The sequence below is a fragment of the Squalius cephalus genome (assembly GCF_949319135.1).
Source record: "Squalius cephalus genome assembly, chromosome: 3".
In the NCBI taxonomy this organism is placed as follows: domain Eukaryota; kingdom Metazoa; phylum Chordata; class Actinopteri; order Cypriniformes; family Leuciscidae; genus Squalius; species Squalius cephalus.
In genome coordinates this window covers 10,220,202-10,239,491 of record NC_137124.1, presented here as the reverse complement: position 1 = coordinate 10,239,491, position 19,290 = coordinate 10,220,202, and the positions used below count along the sequence as shown (strand labels likewise).

The following is a 19,290-nucleotide window of genomic DNA, read 5'->3' as shown; positions in this document are numbered from 1 at the left end:
GTCATCATGTTTTCAGGTTTGATTTTGATGTGACAATGCAGTGATATCTAAGTGGGTCAGTTGTTTACTTACTTTTTACAGTTAGAAAAAATAAGAGGCGGGATTATTGTACGAACCAATCATATCCAATCATAGCGGGATGGAGGCATTGCCTCCTCTCATGTGATTTCCCCCATTCATTCTCAATTACCCCCCACCAAACACAAGGCACGCTTTAGGGGGTCTGTTAAAAGTCAATGGGCTCAGGAGAGGCAAGAGAGACGCGCCGCCCCGCTGTAACTTTACCTGCGACTGTCGCTGTTGGACAGTGTTACTTTAGAAAAAAGAGCGACTTATACACTTTTTAATGTCACGTTGTGTAATATTTGCATTGAATTATAGGTTATTAACTCATCTTATTTATTTTTTATAAAAAAAAATTGGAGGATGCACTGCCTCCTTGAAGGAAACATATTTTTCCCTTGAACAAAGCACATAATCCAAGGATGCTCGAGAGGGGATGTTTTTGTGTTTGATTTGTATTGTTTTATTTCTGTAATATGGATTATTTTCCATAATTTTTGGCCTCCTCAAACTCTTTACTTTTAAATCTTAATTCAAGATCTGATAAGTTCTAAATTACTAACATAAATTGCAATGGTTACAGGTAAGATTTTGAAAGAGATAGAAAAAGGATATGTGTACAGTTTGTTTAAAGAGTTGTACATGCGCGTTGAAAATTTAGCAGAGCGATATAAAAAATAGCCTTCATCTTTTTAAAGAACCTTTTCTGTTGACAAAAAATGCATAAAAATTAAACCTAAAAATGTAAGTTGTTTTATCATATAATATTATTTAAAAAAATAGTCTGCATTTCCCTTATGAGAGAAATGAGAGAAATCAGGTACTCCCTCATTGTCATTGTTGTAGTACATTCTGTATAGGTCAGAACATAAAGGCCGACCAATGCCTAGTGGCTTATACAGTAGATTCAACTATACATACTATTGATAATAGAGATTTAATCCCATGACCTTTTGGCTGTCAATAAGACAGAAGCAGTGTCTATGTGATCTACTGTTCCTCCTGTCCTTGAGCGAGTTGAACAGGTTTAAAGTTTAAGTGATGTGTATTTATAACAGTGACATGTAGATTGCATTAACTCAATTGGCTGGCACTTGAGTTTTAAGCAATTCTGTCATCTGTAAAATCCATTTGGAGAAGATGAAAAAAAAATGTATTGTATGGTTTTAATATGCCTGTATTGGATTAGCTGTTGGGAGGGAATTAGTTAAAGTTTGTGTGCCTTCATAAGGGGTGTCTACCCGTCCCTCTTAGGGATTCAGGTGTCAGTGCCACAGGTTTATTGACAGCCGATATGGCATGATGAACCTTCTGGTGGGTCCTGTGAGGGAGGAGGGCCGAGGAGCGAAGGAAGGAGAGAGAATGATGAGAGAGATGACAAATCCAGACAGAGAACTGAGATAAGTACTACGTGAGAAACTGGACATACTCAGATGAACACGAAGGCCAAATGGTGAGCGAGAGTGATTATGCGCATGAACGCACGTGTTTGCAGGGGGAGCTGCATGACTACAGTAATTAAGGGACTTGTAAAAGAGGAAAAGCCCATGTGTTAATGTGAGAGAGAGAGACACGGGAAGACAGCGATGACGGGGACAGGTGGCAGAGAGAGAGGAATTGTGGGTCAGACAGAGGGCATGTCCAAATACACTGAAAATAAGGGGAGAGGGCAGAAAAAGAGAAATGGTTACACAAGAAAGAGTTACACACACTGTATTATCTTTTGAAGCTTGAACCTTTTATACATTTTGTGGTATTTATTAATATTTGATGACCCTTCCTAGCTATTGTATAGGGAAGCTTTTGTTTCATTGTAAGCTAGAAGACTGTGTGTGTGTGTGTGTGTGTGTGTGTGTGTGTGTGTGTGTGTGTGTGTGTGTGTGTGTGTGTGTGTGTGTAAACCCTATGTTATGTGGACCAAATGTCCCCACAAATATAGTTTTATTAGTAAATTTTGACCTTGTTGGGACATTATTTTTGGCCCCTGTGAGGAAAATAGCTTATAAATCATACTATGATGTTTTGTGAAAATTTAGAAATGCAGAAAGTTTTCTGTGATGGTTAGGTTTAGATGTGGTTTAGTGTGTGTGCTTGTTTTCCTACATCAACCAGGGACTTCAACCTAAATGCACACTGACTCATGGGGACTCGTGTCACCTGGGATGAGGAAAAAAAGCATTTAAATCATACAGAATGAGTTTCATTGAAAATGTAAAAATGCAGAAATATTGTGTGATATAGGTTTAGGGGTAGGGTTAGTGTAAAGGGAGAGAATATACAGTTTGTACAGTATAAAAACCATTATGTCTATGGAAAGTCTCCACAAAGACAGTAAACCAGACGTGTGTGTGTGTGTGTGTACACACTCGTCTCAGTATCAGTAATTGTTATGTCACTGTGTTTTGAGCTAGACTGGCTGGACGGATGGAGTTTCATCCATAAACAAACAACCGTCCTCGTGCAGGTAAACACACAGATATAAAGGCACTCGACATACACAACATTACATGTTATGAAGATTAATTAAATATTATATTGAAAATGCAAATTAATGCCAGAGTATTTACCTATTTAGAAGACCCGAGGACACCCATACCTGGTCTACTGGTTGTCACAGCGACGTCAAACTGAAAGCCAACACCTGCAACCCCGTTCCTGTTATATTAGACACATGGACTCTGCAAAATGGCTGATGACCGAAGTCTTATACTTATCATCCTACACAGATACACTGCCAATAACTGCCTTACCTGAAACTGGCTTAATTACTGGATACATCGCAACAAGGAACATATTACGCAAAGGCAAAGCAAAAAAACAAAGGTGAGGTACAGGTAAGTGCTATATCTATTTGTCAGTGGGTTTGAATTTGGGCTTCAATAGAAATTTTGTAGTGCTCATACAGTAGTTTGATATACTGGGATCATAAATGAAAAATGGGTTGATTTAAAAATGAATCTCATATACAGTATCAGATGTAAATTTCTGATTATTCTGTGAATTGTACAGTGTCATTGTCAGCCATCAGTGCCATGTGTTAAATTGTTATTTTATTATTATTTTAATATTGTATATATATATGGAATATATATAGAAATGTAATTGTACATGGGATTGGGACTACAGGTTTGCAGATTTAACAAGAAATAAGTTGCTTGAACATGGTTCAGTCCTGTTGTAGAAGTTCAAGAGCTACACTGATGAAAAACAATTGCCCTAACAAGGATGCGATTGCCTTACAATTGGCCTCCATATGTGAATCATTAAAATAACTACCACATTTCCTGACAACCCCACTGTCAAGGATAATTATTCTTGTAAATCGGAGGTGAAAATGTGTCCAAGGAATTTTGTGGTCAAGTTACTTTTTAGTCATAATTCAAAGACATATGTGTACTACGAGTAAAACATTGCCCACTCCTCAAAAAGAAAGAAAAAACACATCAGGCATTTTGTTTAATAGAAACAGGAATGAGTGCAAATTTTACCGGGAGAATGATCCTAAATGCAGACTCAAATTTACATGGAAATTGCCTGAGAACAACAAGGTGAATGTTTTTCTGCAATTGGCCAGTCAAAACCCTGATCTCAGTCCAGCTGATGATCTGTGACAGATTTTGAAAATTGCAGCATCTGACTAACCAGAACAGCCTGTGGTGCAAATCTGCTTAGACAAATAGGCCAAAATCAAACCTGAACAGTGTGTGCTGCAAGTTTATCCACCACAAAATATTAATATGCGTTGTTTGAATACATGTAAAGAATTAGGGACACATATTATTTAAGTGTTGCACTAATAATTGTTTACATTTTTCTAATAAAAAGGTCTACTTGTGTAATTCAGAAAACCTTGTTATTAGCGACACCGGTGGCCGTTAAGTGAACTGCAGCCAGCAATTTACTGCTAACAAGAGACTGATTCAAGGCCTCAATATACTCTTAAAGTTCTTCTTCGTTTTTCGCTTAGAAGTAAAAAAGAAGTTGGAAATACCTCTGCTGTGATATACTGTTAACAAACATCCAGAAGCTGCTGAGAGCGACGTTTAGATTAATATATGTAAATGTGCTGCGCACTTTCCTCTCAATAACAAAATGAACACACAAATGGCAGCGCTGAGATATCATCTGATAATGTGGATATGTTTGCACCAGCTCTGCAGTTCACCAACATCGTGTCTACAGATGAGGTAATAAAAATCACAAGACAGTTTGATTATAAAGTATATTTGAGGCAATAGACTATATAGATCTGGCTATGTGAGTCAGTTTGAATTACTCTATTTTCTTTGCATGACACATTGATATTACAGTACAGAATGGCTCTTTCTGCATTATCCTGCACATTGTATAATCATCGCTTCATGTGTCATTGAACGGAAGAAAGGCACTCGTATAAACGTCACATCCATTTGATTTTCCCGGCAAAAACGTCCCGAATCCTTTACATAAAAATCAGTATACAGGCTTTCATAGATGACCTAGAAAGTCGATGAAGGTCTCGTTTTTTAAGTTTTTTTTTTTTTTTTTAAAGCTGTTCACACATTGGCAATAAAAAAGTGATTCATACATAATTTTTTGCATAGCCCATGGCCCCTTTAAATAACCAAAGAGAACAAAATGTGTTTAAAACTCGTTCTAAATACGTTTGCAAGGTTCTACAGCATGTTGGGATTCTGTGTTTTTTTGTTTGTTAAAGGTACTCAGATTCAGTTAGCGTGTTTCCCTCAAGTCAAGAGTGCAGTGCTAGTGTTGGCCTGTCCGGTATGTGCACACAACTTGGATCCAGTCTTCACACACACACATACTAGCACAAACATGCAAACACTCAGCAGCACACTTAGCTGGCCCCTGGCCTCCCTTTGACCCTTGCCAGACCCCCAATAGATAAAATGTCCCCCTAAATCAGATCCTTTTGCGCATACACATACTGTCTCTCTTGCACACAAACACACTTGACTGGAAGCTTGACTTTAATATGAGATATCCAATAACTCTTAAACCCTGATCCCAAACTTCTCATCAGACCTCTCTAAACACAACTCTACCTACATATTTTATTTAGCTGTTTTAGGTACAAAGGGACTCTTGACACATTAACCTCTCCAGGGCATGTCTAACCCTTCTCCATTTCCAAGGGAAACTACACCGTCTGCAAATACACCATTACCCAATCATCCCCGAAACTGAAGCTAAACTCCAGGTTACAGAACAAGACTTAACATTGTGGTTTAGAGATTCTGATCCGTTACTGCTGTATGTGGACAAAAGCATCGCTATATATACACAGAATATATATATATATATATATATATATATATATATATATACATACATACAGTATATATATATCACTAGTCCATACTTTACAATATATATATATTAGTGCTAGGCAATGATTATTCGCATCCAAACTAAAAGTTTGTTTATATAATATATGTGTGTGTGTGTACTGGTTATAATTATTTAGTATATATAAATACACACACATGCGTGTATATATTAAAGAAAAATGTATTATTTATATATAAAATATTTATATATAATATAAATTATGTATAAATATATATACAGTGTATACATGCAAATATTTCTTAAATATGTACATGCCTATGTGTGTATTTATATATACAAAATTAAACACAGTACACACACATATATTATGTAAACACAAATTTTGGATGTGTCATTTTACACACAGTATTTTCTTGAATTGTATTTATATTTAATGGATCCATTTTCCCTCATCTTATATTCCCCCAACTCTGTTCATATTTTTCGTCCCTTCTGAATTCTTTACATTTTCCTTTCTCATATCTTTCCTCCTTCCCTTCTTTCCACTTCTCCCCTGTGCAGTATGCCAGAGAAAGTGTGCACGTTTCAAGGTCAGTGTTATCATAAGCTGAAGAGATCATGTCTGAGGCGAGGAGCTCTGTTCCAAGATCCGTTCTTTCCTCCTTCAGCCGAGTCACTGTTTTACAAAAGAACGCCTCCTCCAGGACTGACGTGGAAGAGACCCAGGGTAAGAGGAGCTGACCGTGGACTGCTGCTTTTTTTTTAATGTATGTCTGTGCACATGTGCTAATAGTTAATTTTGTTAACTTTTGGAAGTATATTACCATGTAGATGGCCTCAAAGATTTTGTTGGAGCTAAAAGATTCACACCATTATATTAAAAAAATGTATTGTTTTTAAACAAAGTTTGCTGCCCAAGTCTGATGTTAGTGTACATACGGTCTGGTGGCAGGTCAGTAGTTTCTGACGCTCTAGTATCAGTGAGTGGATCTGTCCTGGTGACTCTTGTGATTCTAAATGTGGCTGCGCAGTCAGCAGCGTTAGAGATATGTTTAATTAAAGGCCTTTCTGCCGGCTGCAAGGCGTCGGTAACCTGACTCTTTGGAGAGTGTGTGTGTGTGTGTCACCTCGCGTGTACGGCTTCAAATGAGGGAGATTACCAACATTTTGTTTTACATTTACACATGCTATACTGATTTAAAAAAAACAAGAGAACAATTAAAGCAATATTCTAGAACTGCGAGTAAAATGTAAAAAGCTAGGTTTTGATCAGAAAATATAATTTAGAGAATAAATTAATAAAACGTTAGTACTTTGCCATTGTTTAATACTGTTATCTGCTATTTGACTACTAATGCACACAATCTTCTTTTAGCCATTAAAATTGAATTAAATATTATTTAATTAAAATAACCATTTATGTCATTAAACCATTGTTGTTGTTTTTTTTGTGAATTAATATTCTCCTTCTGTTATTGTTTTTTCTATTCATTATCTAGTTTTGAAAAAAACAAACAAAAAACAGTATATTATTCTGAAACATGTCTTTAAAGGGATAGTTAGCCCAAAAATGAAAATTATGTCTGAAATGAAATGAGCGGTTTAGTCCATATTTTCTGAAGAGACTCAATCGCTTTATATGATGAGTAATTAATGTTTTTTTGGGTGAACTATTCCTTTAATAATATGGGTCTAACCATAAACGCATACAAATAGTTTGAGGGTCTTTTCTCTCACACGCAGGAACTGTGTAAAGACCCCCGACTATTTGTGGATGGGATCAGCACAAGAGATCTGCACCAGGGCAGTCTGGGTAACTGCTGGATGGTGGCAGCCACATCATGTTTGGCAGCAGAATCCTCACTCTGGAAGAAGGTCAGATAATATATATATACACACACACAAACACAAAAGTTTGGAGGCTGTACGATTTTTTAAAAAAGAAACCACTTTTATTTAGCAAGGATGCATTAAATCAATATAAGAGGAAAATACCTTTATAATATTGCAAAATTCAAATAAATGCTGTTTTGAACTTTCTATCTTGAAAAATATTTTATCACGATTTCCACAAAAATATTAAGTAAAACAACTGTTTTCAACAAATCAGCATATTAGAATGATTTCTGAAGGATCATGTGACACTGAAGACTGAAAATTTTAAAATGATGATGATGATGATGTTTATTTCAAACCTGCATTCTAATTTTCTTACAATCAACATAACAGGCAACATAACAAACAACTTATACAAATGCATGGTTTGAAAATACATTAAACATAATACATTAAAATGGAAACATATACTATATATTGCTCTTTTATCGAGATTTCACTTCTTACTTTTGTATTGTCTCATATTCAGGTGATCCCAGACCACGCTGAACAGGAGTGGCACCCAAAGCGCCCGGATCTGTATGCTGGAATTTTTCACTTTCGTTTCTGGCGACTGGGCCAGTGGACAGATGTCGTGGTGGATGACCGTTTACCGGTCAGCGAGGAGGGAACGCTGCTCTTCTGCCGTTCTGCAACGCCACGGGAATTCTGGAGTGCTTTGCTGGAGAAAGCCTATGCCAAGTGAGACACTTGTGAAATAAGGCAGAATCTAAACATAGATGCACTTTCAATAAATTATGTGCTGGACTAGGACTGAAATTATGTCTACATACATAGTAGACCAAGCTCCTTTATTTCAAAATCCTATTATTCTTCTCTCTCTCTCTCTCTCTCTCTCTCTCTCTCTCTCTCTCTCTCTCTCTCTCTCTCTCTCTCTCTCTCTGTCTTTGCCAGGCTCAATGGGTGTTATGAGGCTCTAGAGGGAGGTAATACAGCCGAAGCTCTGGTTGATTTTACTGGTGGCGTCTCTGAACCACTGAGTCTGAACCAGGAGGAGCTGATCATTCACGCTGACCAGAGAAAAATGCTGTTCCAGACACTAGCCCACGCACACAGCCACAAAGCACTCATCACTTGTTCCATTCGGGTCAGAAATCATAAGGAAAAAAACATTCTAAACACCCTCAAATCAAGCAAATACCACATGATAATTGGTCTGTGTGGCCTGATACAATAATGACTCATTCAGCCATACTGCCCTTATTACCTCTTTCATTTGTACACACTCTGTGTCTCTTTGTTGAAGCCAGCAGAAGGAGAGCAGGTGGAATCAGTTCTGGGCTGTGGACTGATAAAGGGTCATGCATACGGTGTGACTGCAGTCAGGAAACTGCGCATGTCGGAGACTCTGCACGTCATGTGTAACGCAGCTCGTCTGTACATGGTTAGGATGAGGAACCCCTGGGGCACGGCAGACTGGACAGGAGCTTGGAGCCTGGGGTGAGTTCATGTTTGCCTATCTCTCTCAGAAACCCATAATCAATGATTACGCCACTGGTTAGCGGACCCCACAAATGAGCTCTTGACTTTTCACATGGTGCTTTCTAGTGAGAAGAGGGTTCAAGAGCTTGTCTAATTAACATTGGCTAGCAATATTTAAGTGAGGTAGGCTCTATGTTGCGAGACTTCGATTTTGTGTATTCAAGCTAAGAAGCTTTATCTCCAGGGAAGCAATTGGTTAACGTGGGGTGTTAATATAACAGTACAGAGCGTTGAAATGCAGAGGTTGTGAGTTTGAGCATGGTTTTAGGATTCAAGTGGGAAAACACATAAAGGGCCAATGTTGGTCTTTCATTTTAGACTATACTAGAACTCTGGACCTACTGGAAAGTCTTTATTCAAGGGTTAACATGAAAGTCAGGTCTAACATTGGCTGGCCGTCTAAACACAAGGTGGACAATCTGTATTGTGGGTGCTAATCTTTCAAGAGTTTGAGACATGGAAGTTTGGATTGGTGTATTCAAGCTCCATATAGGCCATTTCTGTAATCAACATTTTTGGTTGGCATTCCCTATAGTGTTTTGTAATACACCTTTGCAACACTAGGTCCAGTGGTTAGTTCGAGCCTCACCCGGAGCATGGTTTTAGGATGCAAGAACCATATTTATAAAACTAAGGTCAAAGACTAACGTGTGAAAGTCATAAATATCAGCATTCAGACAGAATATGCTAATCAATGACTAGAAGATAACTACACATAAGCTACATAACTTCACCAACTAACCTGTCTACATGTTGTCACTTCTTCTTGAGTCTCTCCATCTTTCTGACTTCGGTTTGAACATAAAAGGCTAAAAGTTTTTGAAATTTTCAGTGCATGTTAGTGTGAGATAAAAGGACACAAGCTGTTGTAGCTCCGCCCTCTGTGCCGGGAGCAGCAGCTCATTTGCATTTAAAGGAACAGACTCAAAAAAGGTGCGTTTTTGCTCACCCTCAAAAAGTGACAACTTTAACATGCTGTATAAAAATATCTGTGAGGTATTTTGAGCTAAAACTTGATATACTAACATAACTGGCCTTTCATGAAAGACTATACTAGAATACAGACATTTCAATATGACAAGAGTTCAAGGGCTAATGTGAAAAACCCTTCTAACTTTTGTTGGCCATCTTCAATCGAGGCAGACACTCTGTAGCGCATGTGCTAATGTTCCAACAAGTGACACTTGGAGGTTCAGCTTCATATTTATATTCAAGCTAAGCCAATAATATAATCCAGGCCCAGGCTTTTTCCCATGATATTTTGTGACATAATTCTTTGAAAACCGCTCCAGTGGTGCAATCGATCAGCACATGATACTTACAAGGCAGTACGAAGCAAAGCAATGCCGAGGTTGTGAGTTTAAGCCTCACCAGGAATGTAGTTTTTAGGATGCAAGAGACATTCTAGAAAGAAAAGAGTTTAGGATCTAATGCAAAAGACCAGTCTAACATTGACTGACTATCTTCAATTGAAACAGAAAATCTTTAGCGTATGTTGTCGAATGAGACTTTTCGATATTTTACAACAGGGACAAACTATGATGAAAGTATTTGAGATTTAATGCTTGTGATATCTTCAATGTGTTCACACTGTTTCCCTTCGCAGGTCTCCACAGTGGCAGCAGCTTAGCCGCAGAGAAAGGGAGAAGATGGGCCTCATTGTCCGAGATGTTGGAGAGTTTTGGTAATGTAAATTAAGCTACAATTAGGGATGTACCGATATGAACATTTTGGCCGATACCGATAACCGATAATTCTTTATATGTGACCCTAGACCACAAAACCAGTCACATGGGTCATTTTTTTAAAATTGAGATGTATACATAATAAATAAGCTTTCTATTGATGTATGGTTTGTTAGGATATGACAATATTTGGCCGAGATACAACTTAAAATCTGGAATCTGAGGGTGCAAAAAAATCGAAACATTGATAAAATCGCCTTTAAAGTTCGTGATTGTGCTGCATTCACTCACAAAAATAAATGTTTTATATATTTACGGTTGGAAATTTACAGAATATCTTCATGGAACATGATCTTTACTTCATATCCTAATGATTTTTGGCATAAAAGAAAAATCGATTTTTGACCCATACAATGTATTGTTGGCTATTGCCACAAATATACCAGTGCTACTTATGACTGGTTTTGTGATCCAGGGTCACATATTTGAAAGCTGATAACAGATATATTGGCTGATAAATCTAGATCAAAATTTTATTATAATTTTTAAGAGCCTGATTAAAAAAACAAAAGTCTCACCATTAAAAGCCACATCCCAAGCACACAATTATAATGTTCTCTTTATAACTTTATGTAGCCTATATGACAGGCATCGCTGCGCATGTAGCACTGTATTGAAATGTATTTATGTATGTATGTACTGTATTTTCCCTTTTTGAAGTGATTCCAATCATATTTCAAGCAATCCAAAGACATCATGGAGAACAGTGCGCATCTGAAGTGTCTCAGGAAATAATCCATTTTTTATCAGCTTTAATATATCTGGCAAATTTAATTATTGGGCCGATGACGATACTGCCAATACTGATATATATCGGTGTATATATATCGGCATCCCTAGCTACAATTGGCACAAAAAAAAGTAGTAGAGATAAATTGCACACATTATTCTTTTGTGAAACATGTTTTGACTCAATATTGTACATTTCACGTTTTCTTTAGGATGGAGTTTGAGGACTTCTGCCGTTACTTCACAGACATGGTGGTGTGTAGGTTGGCAGAAAAATCCTTCCTCTGGCCACAGACCCACTGGAGGGAGGTGTGCTGCCACGGGGCCTGGACCTACGCATCTGGTATCCCACTTCCTTCCTCGTCTTCTTGTCGTCTGAGCATCAAGAACCAGAAGCCTTCAGCTGGGCTCCAGTGGTCCAATCAAAGGCCAGCTCAGAGACGAGATAAAAAAGAGCAAAGACTGAGTGAAAGAAAGAAGGAGGGACCAATCCAAGGAGAAAAACAGAAAAAGAAAGAGCGTGCAGAAGTAAAACCAAAGCAAATGAAGGGAGGACGAGAGCGTGTGAATAAACAAGGAGGGGTGGAGATGAGATGGGAGAGGCAACTTGACAGGAGAAGTCGATGTGGAGGATGTATCAATCACAGAGACACGTTTCTACACAACCCCCAGGTGAATAACTGAATATAACCAAAATTATATTAAAGTATATGTATATATGTGACCCTGGATCACAAAACCAGTCATAAGTCGCACAGGTATATTTGTGGCAATAGCCAACAATACATTGTATGGGTCAAAATTACCGATTTTTCTTTTATGCCAAAAACCATTAGGATATTAAAGATCATGTTCCATGAAGGTATTTTGTATATTTCCTACCGTAAATTTGTGAGTGAATGCAGCACAATCGTGAACATAAATGGACAACTTTAAAGGCGGTTTTCTCAATGTTTTGATTTTGTTTGCACCCTCAGATTCCAGATTTTCAAATAGTTGCATCTCAGCCAAATATTTCAGATTATGTATGAATCTCAATTTCAAAAAATGTACCCATGTGACTGATTTTGTGGTCCAGGGTCACATATAGTATATGGTTAGGTTTATATTTAGGGTTAATGGAAAAGTCCTTTTGAGAAAATTCAACCTGCTAATTTTGCTATAAGTGTCAATTATTGCAGAGCTGAAACAGACTTTAATTAATCATTCCTGTGGTATCCTAAGCCCTATTCGGACGGGACTTATTTTCATGGAGGATGTTAGAGAAATTTGTGTTTCACAGGCTTATTGTGATTTTAATCCTGTCCGAATCGGCCATGTCTGTTTTTCTCACTCAACCTCAGTAAAACTTCTTGAGCAAATCACCTACTGTTTTTCGGCAAACTCAGAGAAACTCTGAGAAATCTCACCCCGTCGAATGTGAATGTCTGTGATTGCAGATGTTGTATTATCCTTACGCTTCTCTTGAGTGTTTTGACATACCTGAGCTACCGATCTCACATGCTTTCATTTTATTTCAATATGAGAAATCTCTAATGAAATTACAGACATCAGGTGACAAGAATTGTAACTCGGACATCGTTTAGAAAACAAGTCCCGTCCGAATAGGGCTTAGGAGAAGCTGGAAAATGACCTCACTACAATGTATTTAACAAGTCTACATCTACTGTATCTCTCTCACCTTTCCCGTGTGACCTTTTCTCTCTAGCACTCTTAATCAGATATTCCCTAATTTCACATTCACATGCTTGTCATTCATCTCTATCTCCATCCTTCTCTTAGTTCATTTTTGAGCTGGTTGGAGACGGGGCAGAGGTGTTGATAAGTCTGCAACAGGAGGACAGGAGGATGAAAAGGAGGGAAGGAAGGGGGGAGAACCTACCAATCGGCTTTGAGGTTCTAAGGGTAAGTGACTGAGTAGTCAGAGATGTTCAAAGAACAGATTTTGACTGTGTCTGTTTCACTTATGTGGATTTTGGGGTTTGTTTAATTTTGTACATAAAAAAATCAAGTCTACGCAATATCACACAAGCAATAGTGGTGTTGTTCCGAATATCAGCTGATATTCATGTAGTTGTGTATTTGATATTTTTATTTGTAAGAGTTGACATATCTGTTCCTGAATGAATCAGTGTTTTGGAACAAAACGTTTGAGTGAATGATTCACTCATTAAGAGAGTTACTAAGCAAACAGAGCAATACAAATACAAATACAAATTGAGGAATGTAACTAACTATTATGTAAGGGATAATGTATAGTGAGCCGGTTGTTATAGTGAATAACAACCCCGACAGGCTGAACGGGATCCCGACGCGAAGCGGAGGGATCTTGAATCAGCCTGAAGGGGTTGTTATTCAGTATAACAACCGGCTCACTATACATTATCCCGCTTATTACATGGCTACCTACAAAATAAATAAATAATTTGACGCAAATTATTTATTTAAAAAGGAGTTTATTGATATAAAAACGATTGTATTGCTTCCGCCAAAGAAAATAGTCCGTTCCGCGTCCATAGCAACGCGCTGTTTTTCATGGCAACGGTCTGTTATACTTCGCAGCGGTCTGTTATCGAGAAATAACAGACCGCATTCTACATTGGAATTCAGCCAAGCCATGTAATAAATAATTTTAAAGGGGACATATCATGCTAAATCCACTTTTTTAGCCCTTTAATGCATTTTGTTGTATATTTGGAGTGTTTAGAAGTACAGAAAAGTTGAAATTATTCTCTTCAGGTGCTTCGTTGATATCTTTATATTCTGTTTTGGCCTTATTTTTCAACCTGTAATTTTTCTGTTATCTATGACGTTTTGTGAACTATTACGTCACAGTATTTGCAGTGGAACTGCCAAATAAGGACATTGACTTCCAGCCCAACACTTCGAGCAATCCGCCATTTTTATTTCTCGCTGCAATTTTGTAGTCCAAGCTAAAAGATGCAGAAGTTACGAGAGGGTAAGTTAAAATGTTCGGTTGTTGGATGTAGTAACCCACACGCTTCATTACACCGTCTAATGTAGATGAACTGCCGCGCTTGTGGCGCATGTTTAACTGAAAGAACGAGCAGAGAGAGAGAGACCCGGTCGCGCGCACGCACTCTCTCTCTCTTCAGAGCCAGGCGAAAGTGTAAACAAGACACCGTCTCCAAACTAGACGCTGTCTTGCTCTCTCTCCCTCGCACATATTAATCAAAATAAATCGACACGGTGGTAAAAGGTCGGAAGACCAAAGTTTCATGTGTAAATACAGTAACACACCATTGCGATACATCCATATGAAGACGTTGTTCTGCAGGTTCGTCGTCTTCATTTTCATCTCACTCCGGCTCCGACTCTGGCTCGAACATGTAAGGCTGGCTGGACAAGTCTTCCGTTGTTGACATTTTGTTAATAACGTGTGAATAAAAAGTTTCTGTGCCGCTAGATAATCGTATCTCTGCTATCAAACTACAAAAATGGCCGAACGGGGTGGAGTTGAACCGAGTGTCACCTGGAGAGGGGGCGGGGTATGAAGTGTCTCAGTTGTATTTAAAGAGACCGCACCAAAACGAGTTGCTCTCAGACGCACATCAGAAAAGGGGTAGAAAAGGGGCCTGTGGAGCTATAATAATGAGGAATTCAGACCCAAGCATTGCAGTTCCGCTTTATATAGACCACAAATGTATGATTTATATGTAAAAAGGAACGATTTAAAAGCATGATATGTCTCCTTTAACTAAAAGACTTTCGTATAAATGTACATTTATTTGGTCTTCCTCTTTCTGTCCCCCCAGCTAACTAAAATATATTTAAGAATGTTTTGCTAATGTTCCCATGAAGTTATGTAAATGTTATTTTTGAATGTTTTTAAATGTTTTTTTCTTGGTTATGCGAAGGCTAAGGAAACATTCTATTTTACAGGAATGTTACATTTGAATGTTCCCTGAACATTCTTAAAAACCAGATCATTTTGAACGAACATTCTATTAACTTCACTGGATGAAGTTTGCCGGAACGTTAGCTTCAGTTCTGAGAATGTTCCCTGTCCTAGCTGGGCCTCTGTTTTTCTCTCCGTCAGGTGGAGGTGAATCGCGTGTGTCGTGTTCAGTGTTTATGTGAGCAGGCTGCTAGCTCTGTGTATATGGACTCACGTAGCGTCACTTTGCGTGTGACTCTTGGTCCTGGACGCTACGTCATCCTTCCCACTACTTTCCAGCCTGGAGCCACTGGTCGGTTCCTTCTGCGTTTTTTCTCACACTCACACGTGCGTCTCAGGTACAGGAGATTGGGCCACTCTGTGAATCTGCTGTTTTGCATTCAAATTCAAAAAACCTACTGATATATAAAAAAACTTTTTTTGCCGGGCCGTCACTAAAAGTGGTGACGATTCTCAGGCCTCCCATCACTCACTGTCTCTACCTATTCTTTTATTGTGTCTACTGTCTTCAGGGAGTTGAAGGAAGAACGACCTGCTCCTTCAGTTTGGCAGTGTTGTATTCCTGAGCCCAGCGCTGTCACTACAGTCCATCTGCTCAAAGCATCTGTCCTTAGCCATCCCAAACAAACAGGTTCAACAACACTACAACTCATAAACAATTGACCAATAGAACAACAAACAGGACTATGATTTTAGTGAGCATTTTATGTTTGGGTCTTAGGGTGTGTTCACACTTCTAGTTTGGTTCTCTTGGTGCATTTGGTCTGGACCAAAAAAGAAAATGATACATTTATTTCTGGTTCACTTAGCGTTCACACTGTCATTTTTAACACCAAATCTAAAGATAAAAAAAGGCTTTTCTGCAACAGAAACTTGTCAAACATCCGAAACCATGCTGTGTGCTTGGCTAAATGCGCTCATATGTGCTTAGCCTGTATATGATGGTATTTTGACCAGCTGAGAAATGTGTAAAGGAGTCCAAACAGCGAATCCCTCTGTCACACACACAAACAAAGATCTGCTGCGAGGAGACTCATCTTTTCAGCGTTCTCGGTCTGCTTGTTTGGTGGCACCAGGGTTCGGATGTCAGCGTTCACACTTATTCAAATGAACTGCACTAACAGAGCAATCGCACCAGGGTTTGATTTAATCCAACCAAACATGACAAGTGTGAACACACCCTTAGTTATAACTAATAAAATTAAAAGAGAGCAAATTGGTCTTGAAAACATCTTTGAAAATTAAAGAAATAGTCAAGTAGTAGAACATTATGTAAAACATTCTAACAAATAGAAAATTCTGTCATTATTTACTCACATTCATGTTGATTCATGTTGTTTATAATGAAATAATCCCATTTAAGAAAACTGTTTTAATTCATTAATATTTGGGTAACGGGCTCTTTCTGCTTTCACAAAGTTGTTAGCAAGCATATTTTATTTCTAGCATGGAAGAAACACTGTTTCAAATTTAATTATACTCTATACCTATACACTCTTAGAAGAAAAGGTTCTATATAAAACCTATATAGAATCTATCCACATTATTCCTACGCCCCATGACGCTTTGCGCAAATTGTGGGTGCAACTTCCGTTAAGCAGTAAACAATCAGTGAAACGTTCGCTCTATGTTAAAAAAGTGTAACAATGAGATGACATTAATCTACTCACCCTTCAACCATCGAACATTAAAAGGAAATTTAAAAGTGTAAAAACATCAACAAGGTATTTCAACAGACCAAACAACCACAAGAGCGTGAGTCTTTCCACAGCAATAACGGACGGGTGAAATATCACTGTTGTAGTATATATATTATCTGTATTTTGTAACTTATGTTGCCTTAATCAAAAATATTCATTAACTTCAGCATTACGTGATACTATTTCAAAGTGATTTCCGTCATTTTGACAGATTATAAATTGCATTTACCTGTGAAAACAAACCTGGAAAGAGACGTGAGGATTTGAGGAGAATAACGAGAGATTCTTTGTGCATTCTAGCGGGTTATTAATGGAATATATCGTAAATTAAATTCTGGAGAACATACAGTACCACAAATGTGCAGGATATGTTGTCCTTTTTCATACTTTTACAGCGGATTGCAAAGGGAAAAAAGAAAATAATGAGGAGGAAAAGAAAGCAGCGACTGAAAAGAGCTCTTGCCATAGATATTCTTGTTATAACATGTCACGTAAAAAATACCAAGTATAACGTTATTCTCATGATGTCTGAAAATAAATCGTGAAGGAAAATTGACAGCTCATCCAGTCAAACTGACGGATCAGCTTTATTTGTAGGACAACTTTATGATTTTAAATGATTCGTTTCAGCCCTTTTTGAATGGAAGTTCCCCAAACCGGAAGTGTCACCCATAGTCAGCAATAAGGTGGATATAGGGTTCTTTAAAGTTCAGTCAAGAACTCTTGGGTTCTATATAGAACCCCATTGAACCCGTTTAAGAGTGTATATATTTCAGCTCCTGATGTGTATGCTGTAATCCGGTGTGAGGAAGACTCTGTCAGGACTAGAATATTCCAAAAAGATGGAAGCCCTGAATTCAACACCAAAGCCATATTTTACAGCAGGAACCCAAAGTCAAAGATCTCCATTGAGGTCAGATGCTATACTACATTATATATTGATAAAGTTTGTATGACTGAGGCAAAGGGTAATTGTGTGTGTTGGATTATGCATAGCTGTGGAGAAGAGGCTTGCTGTTGGACTCATTCCTGGGTGGAGCACGACTTCAGACAGGAGGAAACGAACAAGGACAAAACAGAGTGATTGACTTGCAGGGTGGCCAATCACGAGGCTGTGTTTTTGTAGAGATCTCCTCCAGCCAGTGCCTGACAGACCTGTGACTGGCAGGTGTGCTCAAGGTAATGACTGATGATATACCGTCAATGAACTGAACAAGACAAACAACTACATTTCATAACTAAACTTCAGCACAGAATCCATGGACACCATGAACGTCTTACAGGGACGATCCCCCTCGAGCATCCGTGGATTATGTGCTTTGCTCAAGGATTTGATTTGACTGCACTGATACTTTTGGATGAAAACTGAACCGAGCTGTTGAAATGAACTAATTTAATAATTGATGAACAATACAACAGAACTAAATCAACATTTTCTGCCAGGGCAAAAAAAGCTTACAGATATTTCCTTTAACACCTAAAACACAACTCAATGCAATACATAATTCAAAATAGGGGTAAAACACCTGTGGAAAATCAATACGGATGATTCCTTTATATTAACAGAGTACATTGTGCCCCTTTTCTTAGTGTGCACTACATATAATTACACTAATCTACTATTCAGTTTGACTGGGTGGTAATGAGCTTTTTAAGGGCTCTGCTAACATCTTAAAATGGCCCTTAACATCTCATTTAAATTCTGCAAAACATCTCAATTTAAATCTGTCAATTCAGTTCAGTTACTTAATTCAGTTCATGATACACATTGTTTCAACAGAAAATGCTTGTTTAATATTTAAATGAATCTGTGAACTTGCCAAAGCTTGTAGTTTTTGTACTGATTTCAGTCAGTTTTGTTAGTATGTGGTTAAACAAAATGATGGCGTTAATGGGAAGACTAATGAAAAAGTAAGTAAACAGCTCAGCCACTAAAATATCCAAAATCAAACCTGAAACAGCCTGAAAACATGATGACTGGTTTTTTTTAGTGAGCAATCAGCTTGAGGAAATTAAAGGTAAATCTTCGTGTCTGTGATCAGTGTTTACCGAGCTTCATGACGAAAGTGAGTTGACTATTGAAAAGAACAGCTAAACATCAATACACAAATAAAATATATTGTTTAAATTGTTTCTGCCTTTAGTTAATATTTTGGAATAAATATACCAATGCTTAAAACACTTACTTGATGGTGTGATGAGATTTATACTTGGTTTTAATAAATAGAACAATACAAAAATACTAAAAACGAGAATTGTTTGGTTTATTTTTTGATACAATGTAATGTTTATTTAACCAGAAGAATGTGACAACATTAAGTTTAACTAGGACATGAATTTACATTTGATTTGTTAAAAACAAACTGAGGACCTCCTCGTTTCAGAACACCACTGGTGTGTGTGTGTGTGTGTGTGTGTGTGTGTGTGCGCAGCCCTGGCAAACACTATGATGTGGGGACATTTT

The 19,290-nt window shown here is 37.8% G+C and overlaps 1 protein-coding gene across 14 annotated transcripts; it reads left to right on the top strand.

Annotated features, from left to right (window-relative positions):
• Nucleotides 1–1,263: 1,263 nt before the first annotated feature.
• LOC307156235 (calpain-5) lies at nucleotides 1,264–19,061 on the top strand. Of its 14 annotated transcripts, XM_079867522.1 has the most exons (18): nucleotides 1,267–1,516; nucleotides 2,475–2,527; nucleotides 2,639–2,897; nucleotides 4,760–4,824; nucleotides 5,126–5,263; nucleotides 5,917–5,945; nucleotides 6,024–6,082; nucleotides 7,099–7,230; nucleotides 7,721–7,932; nucleotides 8,146–8,338; nucleotides 8,498–8,691; nucleotides 10,340–10,417; nucleotides 11,420–11,879; nucleotides 12,990–13,112; nucleotides 15,268–15,464; nucleotides 15,639–15,757; nucleotides 17,603–17,739; nucleotides 17,823–19,061. In XM_079867522.1, the coding sequence occupies exons 6-18, from the start codon at nucleotides 5,918–5,920 to the stop codon at nucleotides 17,985–17,987; spliced, it is 2,097 nt and encodes a 698-aa protein (XP_079723648.1). In that variant the 5' UTR covers nucleotides 1,267–1,516; nucleotides 2,475–2,527; nucleotides 2,639–2,897; nucleotides 4,760–4,824; nucleotides 5,126–5,263; nucleotide 5,917; the 3' UTR covers nucleotides 17,988–19,061. The 14 variants fall into 14 exon arrangements, 13 of the variants coding, with proteins under 13 accessions (XP_079723648.1, XP_079723650.1, XP_079723649.1 ...); XM_079867524.1 differs by lacking the exon at nucleotides 4,760–4,824; XM_079867523.1 differs by lacking the exon at nucleotides 5,126–5,263.
• Nucleotides 19,062–19,290: the final 229 nt, after the last annotated feature.